At 35.8% G+C, this 19,440-nt stretch overlaps 1 protein-coding gene across 5 annotated transcripts in view; it reads left to right on the top strand.

Moving 5' to 3' along the window:
• The window catches only part of DYNC2H1 (dynein cytoplasmic 2 heavy chain 1), a 186,503-nt gene that overhangs the window by 77,218 nt on the left and 89,845 nt on the right, over positions 1–19,440 (top strand). For 4 of the 5 annotated variants that reach the window (XM_064505084.1, XM_064505083.1, XM_064505085.1 and 1 more), the window contains exons 71-75: positions 2,822–2,887; positions 8,786–8,836; positions 10,787–10,864; positions 12,006–12,137; positions 14,086–14,158. In XM_064505084.1, the coding sequence (XP_064361154.1) occupies positions 2,822–2,887; positions 8,786–8,836; positions 10,787–10,864; positions 12,006–12,137; positions 14,086–14,158 (400 nt within the window). The other variant, XM_064505086.1, reaches the window with a different exon arrangement.

The following is a 19,440-nucleotide window of genomic DNA, read 5'->3' as shown; positions in this document are numbered from 1 at the left end:
TAATCCTGGAACCTAGTCAGCAGGTGATACTAGAAGTACAGATGCAGTTGAAATTAGTTTTACCGCACATGACAAACCCCCCCAAAGATGTTGAACATCTTTAATGCTCTTTCTCCGTATTTCTGTTCTATGTTGTGTTTTCACACTTATTGCAGAAAAGATCTCCTCTTTTATGATAGAAAAACACCAAAGAAATAAGTGCTTGGAGTTGAAATACATTTATAATTGGATTGTAAAAGTGATTTTGTAGAATTATGAAGATCATACAATTATAGAATAATATAGTGTGGAAGGGTTCTAAGCATTTTCTGGATGTTATCTGGCACTAATCTTAGGTTCAACTTTGAATTTAAATGAGATTGCTCAATGGACTAGCTAATTTTCCACCCATTTTGTAGCCCATAGCTCTCCAACTTGATTACAAATCTACTATGAGAGACCATGCTGAAAGCCTTGCTAAGGTCAAGGTAAAATGACATTCACAGTTCTCCACTTGACCACAGGGCCAGTCATCTCATTGTAGAAGACATTCAGGTTAGTCAGGCATGATTTCATCTTGGTAAATCCATTCCGGACATTTCCTATTACTTTCTTGTTTTTCATGTGGCAGAATATGGCTGTTGGAGCAGTGAGGGCCAGCTGCTCCACAAGGGAAGGTAGGCCAGGAGCAGAGCATGATAATAAGGCGGGCGTGAGTAGTGATCTCACCAGCAAGGAACCAGGAAGCAGAGCAGCAAGTCTGGGTCAGGATCAGGACCAGAAACAGTGGTTAGGGTCAGACACAGTCCAGGGATCGCTCAGAAAGTCCAGGTCCAAGGCCAAGCCAGTAAGTCCAGGTCAGAGTCAGAATTGTGGAGGTACAAGGCCAGGTGCAGATACAGCTGCTACACAGCTGTGATGTAGCGCAGGTGGGGGCCAGTGGTAAAGCCTCAATTAAAAGTTCCTGAGGTAAAGGAGGAACAGGTCCTCACTTCCAGCTTTCTTCATGACAGCTCTTATCTATGAAGTAGCTCACCTTGGACTCAGTCAACTAAACTCTTTTAACTTGGCCAGCTAAACTCCTAGAAGGGGGAAGTGCCCTGACAATGGCTTCCAGAAGAATTTTCTCTATAGCCTTCCCAGAGACTGGGATTGGGCTTCTGAACTTGTGCGTAGCTTGATCTTCTGCTATGAAATGTTCCATCTCCCAGACTCAACCACTAGGCTCAGGGACCTGGGAAGCCTGACATCAGACCTTGCTAGTCTTCTTCATCAGGGCAATGAAGGTATGTTATATATGTAGGATCCCCAAGGTTTGTTCTTCAACTAAAAGTTTGAAGTTATCATTGGACATTGATCATTAGGTAATGGATGGAATTTCACAGGATTAGCCATACTATCACAGTTACAGTGAAAACCAAGATCTGTATTTTAATACAAGTTGTGAGTTTTCAACGATCAAATAGGGTTAAATTGTATGTGCGAGAATCTGCTTCATTTCTTACTCTTGCTGTCATGTTAATTGACATCATTATGACACTAGCAAACTGTCTGCTAGAGTGCACCTCTAGATCCAGCATAGCAGTGTTTCTAGATTGTCTGTAGATCCCTTGTGGGATCTGTGTTCTAAGCATTAACCAGGGATAAGTATGTGAATTCATTTTCATTTTGGTGGCAGAGCCATCACAACATGAGGATGATCATTCCTATGCAGGAACCTATGAGATTTGGTCTTATAGCTGACAAGAGACTTGGGAATTGGTGAGTGCACACTGTTGCCCTTTCATTTTAAGGATCACATGGAGAAAGTAGATGCTCTTGAGCTAAGGACAACGAGACTTTCATTTTGCGGTACACAAAAGATGTGTATGTGGGAAACCACACTGTGGTAAATTCAGACAATATTGTCTATTCGGAGCCAAGAACAGAATTCATTTCTACAGGAGTGCAGGAATGTTGAGTTCATCAGCTGCCTGAGGTGCCTACGCTTTACAGATTTAACATAATGCCATGCGCTGTCACTTCCCTTCTGTTCTTCCCTTTCACCTGGGCTTTATTTTTTCAGTTGTGTTTCACGTTCATGAGTGGAAAAGAAGACATATCAGCTTCCTTATATTTACTCTTCACTCTAATAAAACAAGTTATGTATTGTTAGGTAAAATACATCTTCCAGATTACAGGCCAAACTGAAAAATGGAGGCCTCAATATAGATTTCTGAGTATTACTGATTTTCCGAAATGCTGACTTTCAGTGTTTCACATTGACTTCTTGATGGTGATCTGTGCTTACCAGTGCTTTAGACAAGCATGTTTCTGTGTATGGCCATAAGAACCCCAATTTTAACTACTGCTTTTGAAAATATTGTCTTGAATGTTTACATTGTGTATTACATGGTTTTCCAATAATTCCTTATTCATGGTTTATTGCTGCAGTGCTCAGAGACTGGTTGAAATTCAAGTGATGCAACAGACCTAAGAAAAAGTCATAGTGTGACTGCTATTTTACCAAATTCTGTCTTCTGTAGCAACTGAGTTGAATATTTCAAGCATTTCCTGTCTATGATTTCAAAAATAATGGATTTTGTTTTGTATGTTTGGTTTATTACAAATACCCATCTTTTTCTTCTTCCTCCTAGCTAGATGTGGAGGTTTGGGTTAGCATTTGTCCCTAGGTTTCAGAGGTATGTAGCAATTTTGAATTAGGATATGTGTCACTAAGACTCTACTATGGAATTAGAGGTGTTTAATTAATTAAATTTTGTAAGTTAACTTTACTTATAGGAAAAGGAGAAAAGCGACATGTGATGAATATATAAATACACTTTTTCTGCTTTTATTTCAGGCTGACCAGCTGATGTTTGCTCTACATTTTGTACGAGGGATGCACCCTGAACTCTTTCAAGAGAATGTAAGTGCTAGAGGAAAAAATTCCCCAAGTGATTTACTTAAACTTAACATGAAGAGTAAATAATCAGATGAAAAGTCTTTTTCGGTAAAAATAGGACTCAGGATTTGAGATTTATATGCTTTTATTTCTCTACGATAGTTACTTTTACAAATATTTTGGATGTTAAAATTATATTTATTAGGTTCAAAGTGAAGATTACCATAAGGAAGGTGGGCAAAAGGTTGCTTTTCAAATAGGAATCTGAAAAAGATGCTTGTGTGACCTGCCTTTCCATTGGGCCAGACCATGTAATCTCTTTATGGAGGGCTCTTGCAGTTTTTTATAGGCACCATATCAGTGCTTCCCCCCATCATGTGGCTAGATATTTATCCATCATTTCAGCAAAATATAAACATTCCTACATAAATAAAGTGATGGATACACATCTGTTTTGTTTTGACTGAGGGTTGTTTGCACATCCTGCCTTTGTATTGAAATGCAGAAAAGGAATGCAGGGTCTGGGGAGAAATTAGAAAAGAGTCTGATTCTGCAACCCACTGTTGTAGACACTTAGGGCAAAGGATCTTCCTGGAGGGTGAAGTAACGAGGTTATCTTTTGTGCATTTTGTCCAATGATTCTTCAGTGCTTAATGCTGAAGAAATCCTTGGATCATTGATCAGACAGTGTCCTTTTTGAATGTTTTTTCTCCGGCCACATAAATACTGCATTCTTTGCACCACAGTGGCCTGTCTTTGACTGGAATGGTGGTCTCATCCTGGAATGATTTCTATTTTGGATGTAAGTCTAGGATTTGTTTGCTATAGATTCAAACTTAATTTAGTAGAAAATGTCTGTCCCTCCCATTTTCAAGCAAGTCTTGTATTATTAGCTTATTCATAAAAACAGTGGAAATGCCCCATGACATTTCTGTTTGACATTGGTCTGAATAAAGCCTAATTCGAAAATTCCTAATTTATGGGGTATTTAGCTGTTGTTTAGAAGCTACACTACTTACAACAAAACTGCAGCAGAGCTGAGGTATTGCTAGCTAGCTCCTATTTCCATAGTGCAGTGCACTTCTCAGTAATGGCATGCTCTTCTCTTTGGGTGTTAGATAATGCATTTGCTTAAATCAGAAGTCCACAGTGAATTTGCTGTCTCAAGTATGATGGTGCTTTTAGGGGTGGTGAGCAGTCAGGATTGGTAACTGAGATAAAATTAATCTGAACTGTTCACCCGCGACTGTCTTATTGGAAACAGAAAAAAACAGACACTTAAAGGAAGCAATTAGTTTCATCTTAAATGAGTTTTCTAAAATAGGTTGGATGATTATCCCCTAAAATTGTTTACTTCTCTCCACTGCGTGCCAATGTTTTAGTTGTCTACAATATAATGAAATGAATTATATAAGTTCTGCCAGCAGTGGAACATATGTACAATTGACTCAATACAGTCGCTTAAGTATGGCTGATCAGTGCAAGTCAAGACACCTTTGAGTATCCAAAATACCAGCATGGGATGGAGAGGTACATCCTACAGGATACCCATAATTTTTTGTAATAGAAGCCAGATGTCAGCAGGGATATCAAATGGCAGTAGATGTCAGCTGGTTGGAATAGAGCTCAATATAGCCAAGAAGATAAAAATCGGATAATTTGAAGGAAGTAATGCAACTTGATAATATGAAGGATATGGGATTAAGGTAAAAGATTTAAGAAAGGTTGGTTGAAGCTTTTTGATGTTATTAATGTAGTGTAGTTTTATGGCAGACATATGGATTGACTAAGTGAAATCCCCCAATCTTTTTTCAGTGAAGCTGCTTGTTAAAGATAACTCAAATGAATCTTGTTGGTAGAGGCACACACTGGCTATTATTCATTATTAGAACTTCCCTAACTCATATATATTACTTCTTTTCAGCTTCTGAAAGTATTCTGCTTTATCTTTTTCATCCTTGAGTTTGAAAACTCATTAAGGCAGAAACTGGCAAATACTTTTCTGACTAAATTAAAGCCTGGCTGCATAGACTTCTCAAGTATTTGTGAGCACTGCTTTATGTATTGATTCCTACAGTTTAGCACACATTTCCATCAGCTATTAGAGTTCTTAACCAGCTTAACCTAGATTGCATCTGATGCACATTCCTGCAATACCTGAATACTCAACAATTAAAACAAGCAAGTAATATCAATATTTCCCTTCTCTAAAAATAGAAATTATTTTAATTAGATCATTGGGAAAAGAGGGCTCATGCAAATTATGTATTGAGGGAAATGAAGATGAAGTAGTTATTACTTTAAAGCTATGTCTTTTAAAACTTTTAACATGTTGATGTGAGAAGTCACCTAGCTGCTGGAGAATTTTGTAGAAGTCCTTATTGCAGAAGAGTTCTACCTCCCATGTTTATGAATTTATCCATAGTGGTGACAAATTTTATGGTACAACTTCAATGTAGCTATTGTAGAATGCCTTATCTCTTAGTAGAGAAATTTTCTTTCTATGTGTATATTTTTTCTTGTAGCTATATACATGTCTGTATATATTCCACCCTTGCTATTCTTCATAAGAATATTACACAATTTCTGATTTTAGAACTAGAGAGCCTTCATTCATTTTTCTGGGCATGAGCATTATTTATAACCAGAAGAGAATTTTCGGTTCATGATTGAAAGAATTGTTTCAAGACTCAGCTAGACTGATGGGTGCAAAAACCAGCTGTGATCTGCATCACAGTAGTAATATCTGATTGACTATTTTTATTTAGAAAGTTACCTTTAACAATAAAGATTTTTAAAAATTACTGTTATATCTAGAATTAATTATAATGCTTATGTACAATTTCTGTCCTGTTAAATTTTTTTGTGTGTATTTCTTGCCACCTCCAAATATAGGACTATGTCATTTGTAGCATGTTTTAAAATACCTGAACTGTTTTAAACAATTAAAAGCTCTCTTCCTGGATACATATGCCAACTCTAAAAGATTTAATCGTACATATCTTTAACATACGTTTCCCTTTTCTTAATGAAACCAAAGTATTCATAATATCAATCTATTGTAGTAAATATTCCTTCTGTTCTAGTAATTGCATCTTTTGGATACTGTAACATGAAACAATATTGAAATATGAACTCAGTAGTTATCTGTTTTATGTGACCTGCTGTTACCCAATCAGCATGTGTGTCCTTGCTAGCCAAGTACAGGCATACCTCGTTTTATTGCGCTTTGCTTTACTGCGCTTTGCAGATATTGTGGTCTTTACAGATTGAAGGTTTGTCGCAACCCTGCGTCAAGCAAGTCTACTGGCACCATTTTTTCAGCAGCGTGTGCTCACTTCATGTCTCTGTGTCACATTTTGGTAATTCTCACAATATTTCAAACTTTTTCATCATTATTATATCTGTTATGGTGATCTCTGCTCTCTGCAGTGATTTTTGATGTTACTATTGCATTTGTTCTGGGGCGCCACGAACTGTGCCCAAATAAGGTGGCAAACTTAATTGATAGATGTGGTGTGTGTTCTGACTGCTCCACCGACCGGCCGTTCCCCCGTCTCTCTCCCTCTGCTTGGGCCTCCCTATCCCCTGAGACACAACAATATGGAAATTAGGCCAATCAATAACCCTACAATGGCCTCTAAGTGTTCAAGTGAAAGGAAGAGTCACACGTCTCTCACTTGAAATCAAAAGCTAGAAATGAGCAAGCTTAGTGAAGAAGGCATGTCGCAAGCCGAGACAGGCCAAAAGCTAGGCCTCTTGTGCCAAATGGTTAGCCAAGTTGTGAATGCAAAGGAGAAGTTCTTGAAGGAAACTGAAAGTGCAACTCCAGTGAACACACGGATGGTAAGAAAGCAAAACAGCCTTATTGCTAATATGGAGAAAGTTTTAGTGGTCTGGATAGAAGAGCAAACCAGCCACAACATTCCCTTAAGCCAAAGCCTAATCCAGAGCAAGGCCCTAACTCTCTTCAATTCTGTGGAGGCTGAGAGAAGTGAGGAAGCTGCAGGAGAAAAGTTTGAAGCTAGGAGAGGTTGCTTCATGAGGTTTAGGGAAAGAAGCCGTCTCCACAACGTAAAAGTGCAAGGTGAAGCAGCAAGTGCTGATGTAGAAGCTGAAGCAAGTTATCCAGAAGATCTAGCTAAGATAATTGATGAAGGTGGCCACAGTATAGTAGTACAGTGCAGATTTTCAATGCAGATGAAACAGCCTTGTATTGGAAGAAGATGCCATCTAGGAGTTTCATAGCTAGAGAGAAGTCAATGCCTGGCTTCAAAGCTTCAAAGGACAGGCTGACTCTCTTGTTAGGGGCTAATGCAGCTGGTGACTTTAAGTTCAAGCCAATGCTCATTTACCATTCTGAAAATCCTAGGGCCCTCAACAATTATGCTGCATCTACTCTGCCTGTGCTCTATAAACGGAACAACAAAGCCTGGATGATAGCACATCTATTTACAACATGGTTTACTGAATATTTTAAGCCCACTGTTCAGACCTACTGCTCAGAAGAAAAGATTCCTTTCAAAAGATTACTGCTCATTGACAATGCACCTGGTCACCCAAGAGCTCTGGTGGAGAAAACAAGACTAATGTTTTCATGCCTGCTAACACAACATCCACTCTGCAGCCCATGGATCAAGGAGTAATTTTGACTTTCAAGTCTTACTATTTAAGAAATACATTTCATAAGGCTAGAGCTGCCATAAATAATGATTCCTCTGATGGATCTGGGCAAAGGAAATTGAAAACCTTCTGGAAAGATTCACAATTCTAGATGCCATTAAGAACATTTGTGATTCATGGGAGGAGGGCAAAATAGCAACATTAACAGACATTTAGAAGAAGTCTCTTCCAACCCTCTTGGATGACTTTGAGGGGGTCGAGGCTTCAGTGTAGGAAGTAACTGCAGCTGTGGTGGAAATAGCAAGAGAACTAGAATTAGAAGCGGAGCCTAAAGATGTGACTGAATTGCTGCAATCTCATGATAAAACTTTAATGATTGAGGAGTTGCTTCTTATGGATGAGCAAAGAAAGTGGTTTCTTGAGATGGAATCTACTCCTGGTGAAGATGCTGTGAACATTGTTGAAATGAAAACAAAGGATTTAGGATATTACATAAACAGCATCAGAGTTTGAGAGGATTGACTCCAATTTTGAAAGAAGTTGTATTGTGGGCAAAATGCTATCAAACAGCATCGCATGCTATACAGAAATCCTTCGTGAAAGGAAGAGTCAGTCGATGCAGCAAACTTCATTGTCTTATTTTAAGAAATTGCCACAGCCACCCTATTCTTTAGCAACCACCACCCTGATCAGTCAGCAGCCATCAACATTGAGGCAAGACCCTGCATCAGCAAAAAGATTATGACTTGCTGAAGGCTCAGATGATGGTTAGTGTTTTTTAGGAATAAACTATTTTTTTAATTAAGGTATGTACATTGTTTTTTTAGACATAATGCTATTGCACACTTAATAGACTACAGTATAGTGTAAATTTAACTTTTATATGCACTGGGAAACAAAAAAATTTGTGTGACTGGCTTTATTGCGATATTCGCTTTATTGCGGTGGTCTGGAACCAAACCTGCAATATCTCCGAGGTATGCCTGTGTATTACTTCTTGATAGTCTGTTGTCGGGTGACTGGGTGGGAGCTGTGGCTACTGAGAAAGGATGGAGTTTCTCTTTTTGTCTCTTTTTTTGTAAAATACTCCAATCATTTAGCTTGGAGTCTGCATAAAGAATTACATGCTGTTAATATTAGCTAGAGTTAAAAAAAAAAAGTTTTAAAACTCTCAGAATCTAGACTTTACTTTGCTTATCTTCTGAATTCCTTTTGTTTTGCCTACATATTACTACATATTTATCTTTGTTCTTTAAGATGTCTTGTGGCTTCTCTGAGTTGTTTATTTATTCCCCCTAGGAATGGGACACTTTTACAGGTGTGATCATTGGAGATACCATAAGAAAATCAGTAAGCTACATTTATTTGTGAATATTGAAACAAGGAGCATATCAATTAAATCCTGAAAGGTTATGCTTGCATACTTACTGTATTGTTTTGTTAATTGTATTCATACAGCAGAGGAACAAATAACTTCTTACATAGTAGTATAAGTATTTTAAAACTCTTTGAACATGCCAACTCGTTTTCTAATTTTCATAACTTTTTGCCTTTGCTGCTTCTTTGTTCCTGTTAATGGGATTGCAATACATGTTTTCAACTGTAAATTTAAAAGAGTTTTAAAGCCTTCTTATATAATTAAAATCAGCATTTCCAACTTCCTCTTTCTCCCAATATCATATGTGTGTTATACTTTTTGCAGGGATTGATGAGTTTATCCACAGTTTCCAAACTTTGTCATGCTTTTTTCTCCAGCCTCAGAGTTGTGCATCTGGAGATGTAGTTTGTATTTTCTTAGGTGACAAAGCTATCTTAATAAGCATTTGTTGCATGCCTGCCTGATCATTCTGTAGTTTTCCAAGTGTCCCTCAATTCTATTGAAACTGTATGCTTTAAAAATAACCTTCCAATAGAAAAGGGTAAGTTTGATGATGATACAAGTTGTTCAGGATAGTAAACAGGTGAGCAAACTAAAAAGTCTAGGTGGATTTGACAATACAGAGTGCTTGGTAAATACAGTGGCAGATGAAATTCAGTGCAGATAAATATTAACTGATATACATCAAAAAAATTATCTAGATATTGGGTTCTGAACTGTTTCCTTCCAGACTGAAATAAGATCTTAAGGTTAGAACTGAATATTCCATGAAAATGTCAGGCCAGTGTTCAGTAGCAGACAAAAAAGAGCTGAAATATTAGGAATTATTGCAGAGGAAGATGCCACTGTATGACTCAACAGTGCATCCTGTCATCTGATCCCACTCTTCTCCAAAAGGATAGAGCAGAACTGGAAAAGGTTCAAAACAAGATTGCAAGTCCACTGACATCTAATTGAATTATGAAGATTGTATACAGTTGACTTTTATATATTCACATGGAGACGCAAAACCTGTGGGATCATCCTAAAGGCTAGAGAATCTGGGAATTTGAGGGTCTTTTTATCAATCAGCTGTCTAAGTAAGGAAAAAAGAGTAATTTATTCTTCTTTGAGTGACTTGTCATTTCTGCCAGGATGGAGGTGAAAATAGTTGGTATCATAGATGTTCTGTAAACAAGGCACTCACACTGGTAATTGTCTTGTACCACTAGATATATGAGATACCCTGATGCATATCTGAGGAAGACTAAAGGTAAAAAGTAATCAGGAGAGTAATCAGGAATAACGAAAACTGTAGCAAAGCCTGATGGAAATGAGCTAGCCTGACACCGAATGAGAGAAGAGGAGATGAGCAACATAAGAGGCAAAGACTGAGCTATGTTGTTCATCCTCAGAATTTCTTCCATCCCTGACATCCAGTGAGCAGAAGCATGGAGCTCTGGCCAAACTTTACCCGTGCAGAGGTGTTTAGGAGTGATGCTTTGTCTTGTCAATTATCCAGAACTGGCCTTTGTGTGCAGAACCTGTTCATGACTGTGAACATGTGCAATGGAGTAATTTTTGAAGTCAGTTGCTTGGGATGCGTATGCAAATGGCCAATCATTTGAATCACTTGTTTTTAATAGAAAGTAAATGTACTTAGAGTGTGAATGTGACATACAGGTATTCTAAATGATAAAATATTTTAAGGCTCAAATAATTAAGCAAATGCTGATGGGAACAATGTATTTCAAATGTAAATTATTGGTAGCTTTTGTTTTGTTATGCATTTGTTCATTTAGTAAAAGAACATAGAAAGATTCCTGTAAACGTTTTTATTAGTTGCCCTCTTTCTGCAATCTTACTACTGAGCACAGTGTGAATTTGAGTTTCAATAAAATTTGTATAACTTATGCATATAATGTATAACTTACTTTAATAAGGATTCACAAAGAAGTGTTCGTGACCAGCTTCCCTCTTGGATAGAACAGGAGCGAGCATGGGCAGTAGCATCTTTAAAGGTATAGATCACATGATGGTTTTAATTTAGCTTAAAAGGTCTTTGCTTTTAGCAAATAATAATTTGGATTTGAAAACTCAAGTATGTATTTGTCAGATGAAAGTGTTTTGTTATTTTATTTATTATATGTCGCAGAAACCTAATATGTACCCACTTGAAAAAATACCAACTTGTTATTTTTATTTCATCCCAGTTTTCTGAGCCTTTTCTTGTGGCTCCTTACACCATATAACAATGTATTTTAATGCATTTGAATGAACCTATTATTCTACTAAGATTAGGAAATATTTTAAGGCTATTCAAGGTATATGACTTCTATAGATAGAAAAATATACAGAGAGAAAAATTGTAAAGAATGTTTAAGTTGCAGGTTTATGTTATGTGGTGCTTTTTCACAAACTACTGTGTATTGATTTAAATGCTATAGACAGTTAATTGGGAAACTAGTTTTCTATCAGATTTCTGTGCCGTACTTAGAGGCATTTCAGTCTGAAATTTCTTGGATCAACTAACTTCATATTAAAACTAGCCAATGTTTTCTTGTTTTAATTCATCCTGCAACAATCTGTGTTGAAGTCCCCTGATCTGAGCAGAACTAAGTGAAAATATAAATCCCTGAAATTCTGTCTTAGGCTCTTTGCCTCCTGCATATACCTCAGCAGCAAGAAGGAAGAGCCTTGGTCTTGGGCAAGGACTCGTGCTGCTAAATCCAGAGATTGTTATTGTTCATTTCTCTTCACTAGGGATCAGGAACAATTGCAGTAATGGTGTAGCAAGCATGGTTGTTAGAGGTGGAAAAAAAAAAAACGAGCAACTGAGTCAATTAATACTGTGTGCTGAGAGAGAAAGAACACAGTCATGATTGAAGGAAGAGAGCCCAAAATTTTAAAACAAAGAGCCTAAAAGTTTAAAAAGAAAAGTACAGAGAAAATACAGATTTAGCGTTTGTAGGGAATAGACAAGTGGTTAATTTTAAATCCTACCCTTTATTCTTTAACTCTGATGATCAAATTTAGTAGAGTTATATGGTATGTATAAGTTTTTCCATGATTAGAGTCATAGTTGTATTTGTTAATTACTTAAATTATTCTATGTCCAAATGGTTATCCTTTATTATTAAATATGTACTATTTGCTTTGTAGTTTTCTCTCCCTGATCTCTATCGGACACTTCGTTTTGAAGATGAAGCTCTGTGGCGCACTTTTTCTCAGAGCTCTGTGTGTGAACAAGACTTTCCATCTTCTGTTATCAACAGAATTTCGTTATTTCAGCAGGTAGTATTTTTATACTAAATTATTTTAAACCATTTGTGATTTCATCATTGAAAAATTGAAATAAATTTTACATTTTAGGAATTTAAGCTTCAGACTGGTTGAATTTTAAGCAGTAACAATATCTACATTGTCTTATAGCTCAAATAGTTTATTTAATTTAAGGATTTTTTTCTGCAATATCTGTTTAGTTCTCTCTTATCTGAGTCTTTTTTGCGTTGGTGTGTTGGCTGCAACTGAGCATACCCTGCAAGATAACAAGCTCCTTATTAATATTCACAGATTTAATTTTATGAATAGGAATTATAATTCGTTCCTGGTTGCTTTGCTACTGCTGAATTTCTCTGCTTGTTGAGCATCATTAATTTAGATTATCATTAAATTAGCATATCATGTGCAATATATGCTAATGTGCAATAAATGCATATAAACTTATATATCTGCTTGAAAACCACAAAATACTGTAGTAATCACTGCTTTTTCAAATATTAGTCATGAAATACTGCTCTTTCTGAAAGCTTAGTGATTAAAGAACTCCCTAAAATATTGGAGAGGGGGATTCCTTCTTCCAACCAGGGATCATTCTCTTCTGGAAGAGAAAAATGTCATCCCTCTTGTGTTTATGGAGGAAAGGCTGTAGTTAATTACTTTCAAAAGGTGTTACGATCTTCAGTTGAAGCAGCTTCAAATAAAATTAAGGCCGTCCATATCCAAGGAAGGGATGGGGCATAAGACCATGTGTTTTCATGCTGGTTAGTTCTTAGGAGGTCTCTGTTTAGCAGTTTTTGTGGAAAAAAAAGAAAAATTTCTAAAATACCATGCACAGAAATGAGGAACAAACCATTTTGCAAAGGAGTGATCTGAATTGTATTTAATTTGATGAAATGCAGAACAGCAACTCTTAACATGTGCAGTGTGTCATTATCAAAATTTTTACATATTTATAGGAAAATAAATCTGAATTGCCAGCATATTAGGTGCCTAGTTCATTGCATAGAAAGTATATTTGCCCTGATAAAAACATACTGAAACTACCGGGTCAGATTTATGTGCCAGTGATAAATTAGTTTCTTTCAAACTGTATGTTAAACTTTAAAGCAGTGCAGACTTAATCTCAAGCTTAAAAGTAATGCTTTCTTAAAAACTTAATTAAAGCACTGGTATCCTCCAAAATTAACAAAATATAATTACAGAGTTGGTAAATGGAATGTGGTGGTAGGTTCAGAATTGTGTTTTACAGACCGGTAAGTGAGGAGGTAGGAGAAGGGGCCAGGGATTTTAGCAAATTATCTCTACTGAAGAAGAATTAGTTGCCTCCAGTTGCCTACACTCAGCATATACAGGAAGTTAACTGAAAATGAGGTAGCTAGTAGAGGAATTGATAATTTATTCTGTATCAGAATTGATCAGCTGCTAACGTTCTATAGTTTCTCGAGTAGCATAAACATAAGACAATGTCTCAGAAAAAAATGTTAGAAGTGTTATAAAACTCTTAAGATGCTCTTAAACAAAGCAAATGCTTTCAAAATTGATTTTTTGACTGTATTACATCACTAAAAACAGGGCCATCAGTATTTCAAGTAAGAAGTTACTGCCTAAATACATGTGTAAATTATAGATGAGCAGTATAAAGCTATGTTTGCTTTCTGTCATTCTAGCTGCCAACATAGTATATGCTTTTTTCCTAGGACATGGTAGAAACAGTTCCATCTTATAAATAGACATTAGGTGTAGAACTGTCTTCTGATTCTATTCATAAGACAGACTGGAAGAGCACAATTATTTTAGATTATCTGGAAAGGAGGGTCAGATAGCTTTGTATATTCAGAGCAGATAAGTTTGTTCTATGGAGAAGTTTAAAGAATTTAGATTGTTTTGGAAAAGTCTTGTATTTTTATTGTCACAGTATACTTTTATATACTCACATGCCCTGAATATATTTTATTTTAAGGTACTTGTGGTCCAAGCTGTCAGACCAGACAGACTGCAGAGTTCCATGGCCCTTTTTGCATGTAAAGCTCTAGGTAAGTTAGTTTTTCACTGCAGTGTTTCCACACAACAGTAAAATCTTCTTTTCTCTTGCAATGTTTATATTTTATTTTATAGCTCTTATGGAATTCCTAAGTGTTAGAAGGAAAAAATTCTGTAAATGGATTTGCTATTTTTGTTCTTGTAAATTATGGTTACAAAGCACTTTTTAAATGGTTTGACTTATGATTTTAAATATAATAAAAGATCTGTCAGATTCTTTTAATGGATTCTCTATCATTACAGTAATTAAGAAAGGATGGTTTTGTGCAAGTTTTAAATTACAGAATTTTGTTTAATATTCAAACTTTCTAGAAAAAGATAATGTCATTTAATGTTATTGACTATTGAAAAACCTTTAGGTTTGGGATTTTGTGAACTGTGTCTCAAAAGATCTTTTCATTTTATCTGTCATTTTTGTGAGACTGTTGGAATATAATACAATTTTTAATGTCTTTAGAAACATACATGATTTGGAGTCATTCAGTATTATGATTATCTGTGTGTTCTAATATGTCTGTTTGCTTGGACTCTGAGATCTATCATATCCATTATTTGGGTCTTACTAAACTCAGAATACTCTTAATTAATACAGCATACCAAAGCCTTGCTTTAGCTTTTGGCAGTTAATCGCAGTATGTATACGCAAGGTGAATTGCGAGTGTCTTATTGGAGTGGATGCTGTACTTCTAAAAGTCACCCTCTGCCTTATGTAGGGACGAGGTAGAATTTATCCATGCAAAACAAAGTGATAAGGTGGCACTAGCATTAGAGATGTGGACTTACATATTTTCTTAACTAAATATATAATTCAGGGGTTTCAATTTTCTCATTAAAGAAAAAAGGACAATAGCTATTAGTGAACTGCCGTCAGATTGTTTCTGTATTCATTACTGTTAGGCCATTTAATGTAACTTGCAATACAGATGGATCTTCTGAAGAGACTTTCAAGGACTTGAGAACAATGCTATGCAATCAGTTTAGTGACAGAGTTCTATGCACAACCAAAAAATGTGAAAAATGTATTTTTGAAAGAAATAAGCAAGCAGGTGGAAGAAAACAATAATATTGGTCAGACAAATGGAGTAGATTGCAGAATGTTAGACAGAAGTGAGATTAACAGAGTGGAAAGGATCTAAATTGCGAAAGACCTTAAATGTAAGTAGCAAAAGTTGTTTTTGATGTGGCAGAAGAGGAACCTCGAAAATGGACTTGTAAGCTCTCAAGATAATATGGCTGGACTTACATTTCCAGTACTTCTGAAATTTTGCAGTTTAAATGGTATTGAGATGGAAGATCTTCCATGATAATGCAAAGTCGAGTCATACATAAATAGCACTGACTGTCGAAATTTCAAATCCCTGAAATACTTTTTATTTCTTATTAGTATAAAATATTTGATATTCATAATAGTATTAGTTGCTTTAATTTATAAGTATTTTAGCCTGGCACCTAAAAAAAAAGTGATTCAATAGTGCTATCTGCTTGTTGGTCCTCCATATAATTCTTAACTCATTAGCCATTTGAGCAAAGTTGACAGGGATATATCTTAAAAATACTAAGATTGCTGGTTTTCATGAAAATCAAGCTGGGAAGAAGAGACTTAAATTTGTGTTCATGCTAAAGGAAAAGCAGCCATAAAGCAGGTCCTTATCAATTCTGAGAAGTGGAAACATATTGACCAGTCATCCTGTACATTCTTTCTGGCTACTAAGCGCATGCATAGCTTTGAGCCTGTGATAACACACACTCAGCCAGATAGCAGTGGGTGGGAGGAAGAGCTGAGTGTACACTGAAATGGGAAAAGATTGAGGGGGAAAAATGTGTAAGTAAATGGACTTTATTAGTTCCACCATTCATGGAAGAACTTTTTAGATTACAAACACACATGATTCATTGTGTCTAACTAATCCTGTCTAGCTTCAAGAATGGAAGTTATCAGTCATCTGGAAATAGCTGAACTGGCAGTAATTCCATTTCTTCAGGGGCAGTTATTTGAAAAAATACTGAAAAAAATCCAACAACACAGCAGACAGAATATGTTTAAAATATATATCCCAAACAAGATTTTGTTTGTTACTGATTTATGTTGTCTAACAGAAACTTGACAAAATTAGTACTACTTTTACATTCCATATTGTAATAATTTTTTTTCTTACTCTTGATGTGTGTCTCTCTCAGTATGATAATAATGTCCCAGTATAATTATGTATTTACTTTCAGTTGTGGATTTGAGAGAATTCATTCTTATTTTCTCAACCTTTATAGTGTTGATATGTGCAGTTTATAATAGCAACTTAGCACATTCTAAAGTTGCTTTTTAATGTAATACCTACATTTCCTTGATGTGGACTGCAGTTTGAAAGATTATAAATCATTATACTTCCACAAAAACTTGTATTTGTCTATTATTTATATAGCAGCTTTTTATGAACTTAGGTAATGGAAGTGTCAGTAAGGTAAATTATTGACGTTGTAATGATTTATTAGAAGGACAGCTGAATAAGCGTGTGCTTTCTAGTCTGTTCTTATTTGAACTTTGTAACTTGGAACCAGTCTACTGCAACTTGCTCCTCTGAACAGCTCTTCAGTGATCATGAAGTTTAGGTCTCTGATTCTTATGTTTTTGATGGCATTTGTGTGTGAGTATATCTCACTCCCTTTTTGTGCTCTGCCTCAGGGCATTATTTGTTAGTCAGAATTTGTTCGAGGTCTCCAACAATGCCAATGTTTGAAGTAGTGAGGCTAGCCTGCTCTGTCAAACGTCATTAGTAGGTAGAGGGGCTTTCGTGATGGTGAATATTCAGGCTGCACAGTGAAAATGTCCCTGTCTGTTGGAATCGAATGAGAAGTGTGATCTGCAGTATGAGTGGATCACTGTCCAGCAAAGACCTGAATTCGTAATTGGTCTATCTTGATTCCAGTCGCTTGGAGGTGTTGTATCAAGGGATGGCTAGTCATTTATTGATTCATTGGTAGGCAAGATTTCACCCATAGATTTTTCATGCACATCAATGAGATGTTTATGTTGAGATCATGTCATGAGTAGCTCTTTACAGCTAATAGAAGTGGCCATGCTTGTATGAGTTTTTTTTTTTTTCCTCATATTTCTTGTACCATGCCTTTTTCAGGGTTGGAACTGCTTGAATAAAATGTTTCACTTGGTTCGAAAGTGAACCTTTAAGCTCCCTATCTCCTTTGTTTTTTTCTGGGAGAAAAATTAGTTCCAAAAGAGCTGTAATAGCCAACAAGAAAGGCTTCCACTTCTGTTTTGTCCAGACATGTTTCTTTGCCCTTTTTTCATCTTTTACCTGATTCTTTATATTTGTTGATGAAGGGGAATTAAAATCATTGCTTGTGAATAAGTTGAAAAAGTTTTTATCTTCATAAGAATTTTCTATAAATGTATCTTGTGGGCACTGCAAGTATGCTTATCTCTTTGTTTTACATGCTATACTGAAATGCATCATGTTAGCAAAAAATCACATCACAAACCATTCCACATTGCATGTTGATTTTTTTCCTATGTTCTTAAACTTACTATTTTTTTGAATCTGGCTACAACAGAAATCATGTTTAAAGAGTTTTGATATTAATTGTCTGCATTTTCATATTCTTCAGGAAAGCAGTAATGATACCCAGAAATAAAATCAATTCATGCTAAACACAAAAAACATTATTTTATTCTCACAGATTGTTTTCCAAAAAGTAGACTAGACATGAGCTGTTGTGGTCACATTATATCTAGGCCAAAACTAGCCTTCCCCATTTTTTGTATTTGATTTGTGTATTCAAATACACAAATAAACAAATAGTAATAGTATCAATGCATTTGTAGTAATAGTATCAATGCATTTGTGGATCTTTTGTGAATTATTTGTCTACATACAGATCACCAACAGAGCCATTTTGAAAGCATTTTGATTCAGGTTGCTGCTGCTCTAAATTGGTTTAATTGCATTGACTTTAGTGGAGAAATCTTGTGAAAAATCTTCACTGATTGTATGGAAGCTTCATAAGTTTATGGCATATGTAAAACTTGGTCCACTCTGCCAAATTTTGTACTTATATGTCAAGTCCTTTTCTTTTCCCTTTGGATTTTTTTTTTCACTCTGAACATTTTGTAAAAAGTCATTTGCTTTCACATATGCTTTTGTTCTCATGCCAGGAAATCAGTTTGGGTAATAAGATTTAAGACATTCTGTCAGATGGGAACATGGAGGCAGAAAAGTATATTAGGAATTCCCAGTCTCAGTGTATAGCTATTATCTGGAATATGAATGCTTATTGATTTATGCTGGAGTCCTTTTTTCGCTTCTCTAAATATAATCCTGACTGTAGCTTTTAATTCCCTTGGCCAGGAATAGACAGAGCTGTTTTGTAGTTTTTCTGTATTTCCCTTCTGTTGAACTTCCTTAAAACATAAAGCACCTTCAGAATAGCTATGCTTTCTCTAAACATTGTGTCCAACTTTCTAATGAGAAAAACTGGCTTATATAAGTACACTTACTTTGTGTATTCATTTTCTTAAATCACATATCTCAGGAATGTTACAATATATTTGGCTAATCAGTTACTCATTTACAATTGCACCTCTTTTACGTTATCATCATCATAAATACATTTTTATAGTAACTTAGATTGTAGGAGTCTTTTAAAAATGCCTAGTATGATGACAGTTTCAAGTGTACACACATTCCAGTCTAAAGTGCAATCACAGCCTTTTCTTATGTTCTTATAACTACAAGGTCAATCTGCCTACAATGTTATGTAAGATACCAAAACTGCTAAGGAATTAAGTTTCTCAGGAATCTGAGTACCTTTGGTTTGCACTGCTGAAAATAATAATATTGCCAACAGCCTCCAGTTTACTGGCTGTAATATATCTAGTGTATCTGTTTGTGGAAGCTAAGCAGTTTTAGGCATAAGAACTTGAACAAGTTAAACAAAGGAAGAAGAGAGGTATGTCTGGCATGTTACTGTCTTTGGCAATGACAAATAATAAATGTCAAGGGAAGGGTTTAAAAACATTGCAAGCCTATAGTGATACCTTTTGCAGTGTCCAATGTTTTATGCCTCAGGGGCTTCTCAAATGGAAGTAATGACAACATACTTAAAAGACCTGATGAATTTTCCTTCTATGAGTTTGCACAACTGCTTTGTGCACCCGTATAAAGTATGAATTTCCACAGCATTGTCTGATAATCAGTCCCACAACTTTAGTTTATGATCATAAAGGGTCTCCTTTTTTTTACTGTGTCCTTGCTGCCTGCTGACT

Source organism: Dromaius novaehollandiae, chromosome 1 (assembly GCF_036370855.1).
Source record: "Dromaius novaehollandiae isolate bDroNov1 chromosome 1, bDroNov1.hap1, whole genome shotgun sequence".
Lineage (NCBI taxonomy): Eukaryota > Metazoa > Chordata > Aves > Casuariiformes > Dromaiidae > Dromaius > Dromaius novaehollandiae.
The sequence above is the reverse complement of the archived record's forward strand: the minus strand, read 5'-3'. Positions and strand labels throughout refer to the sequence as shown.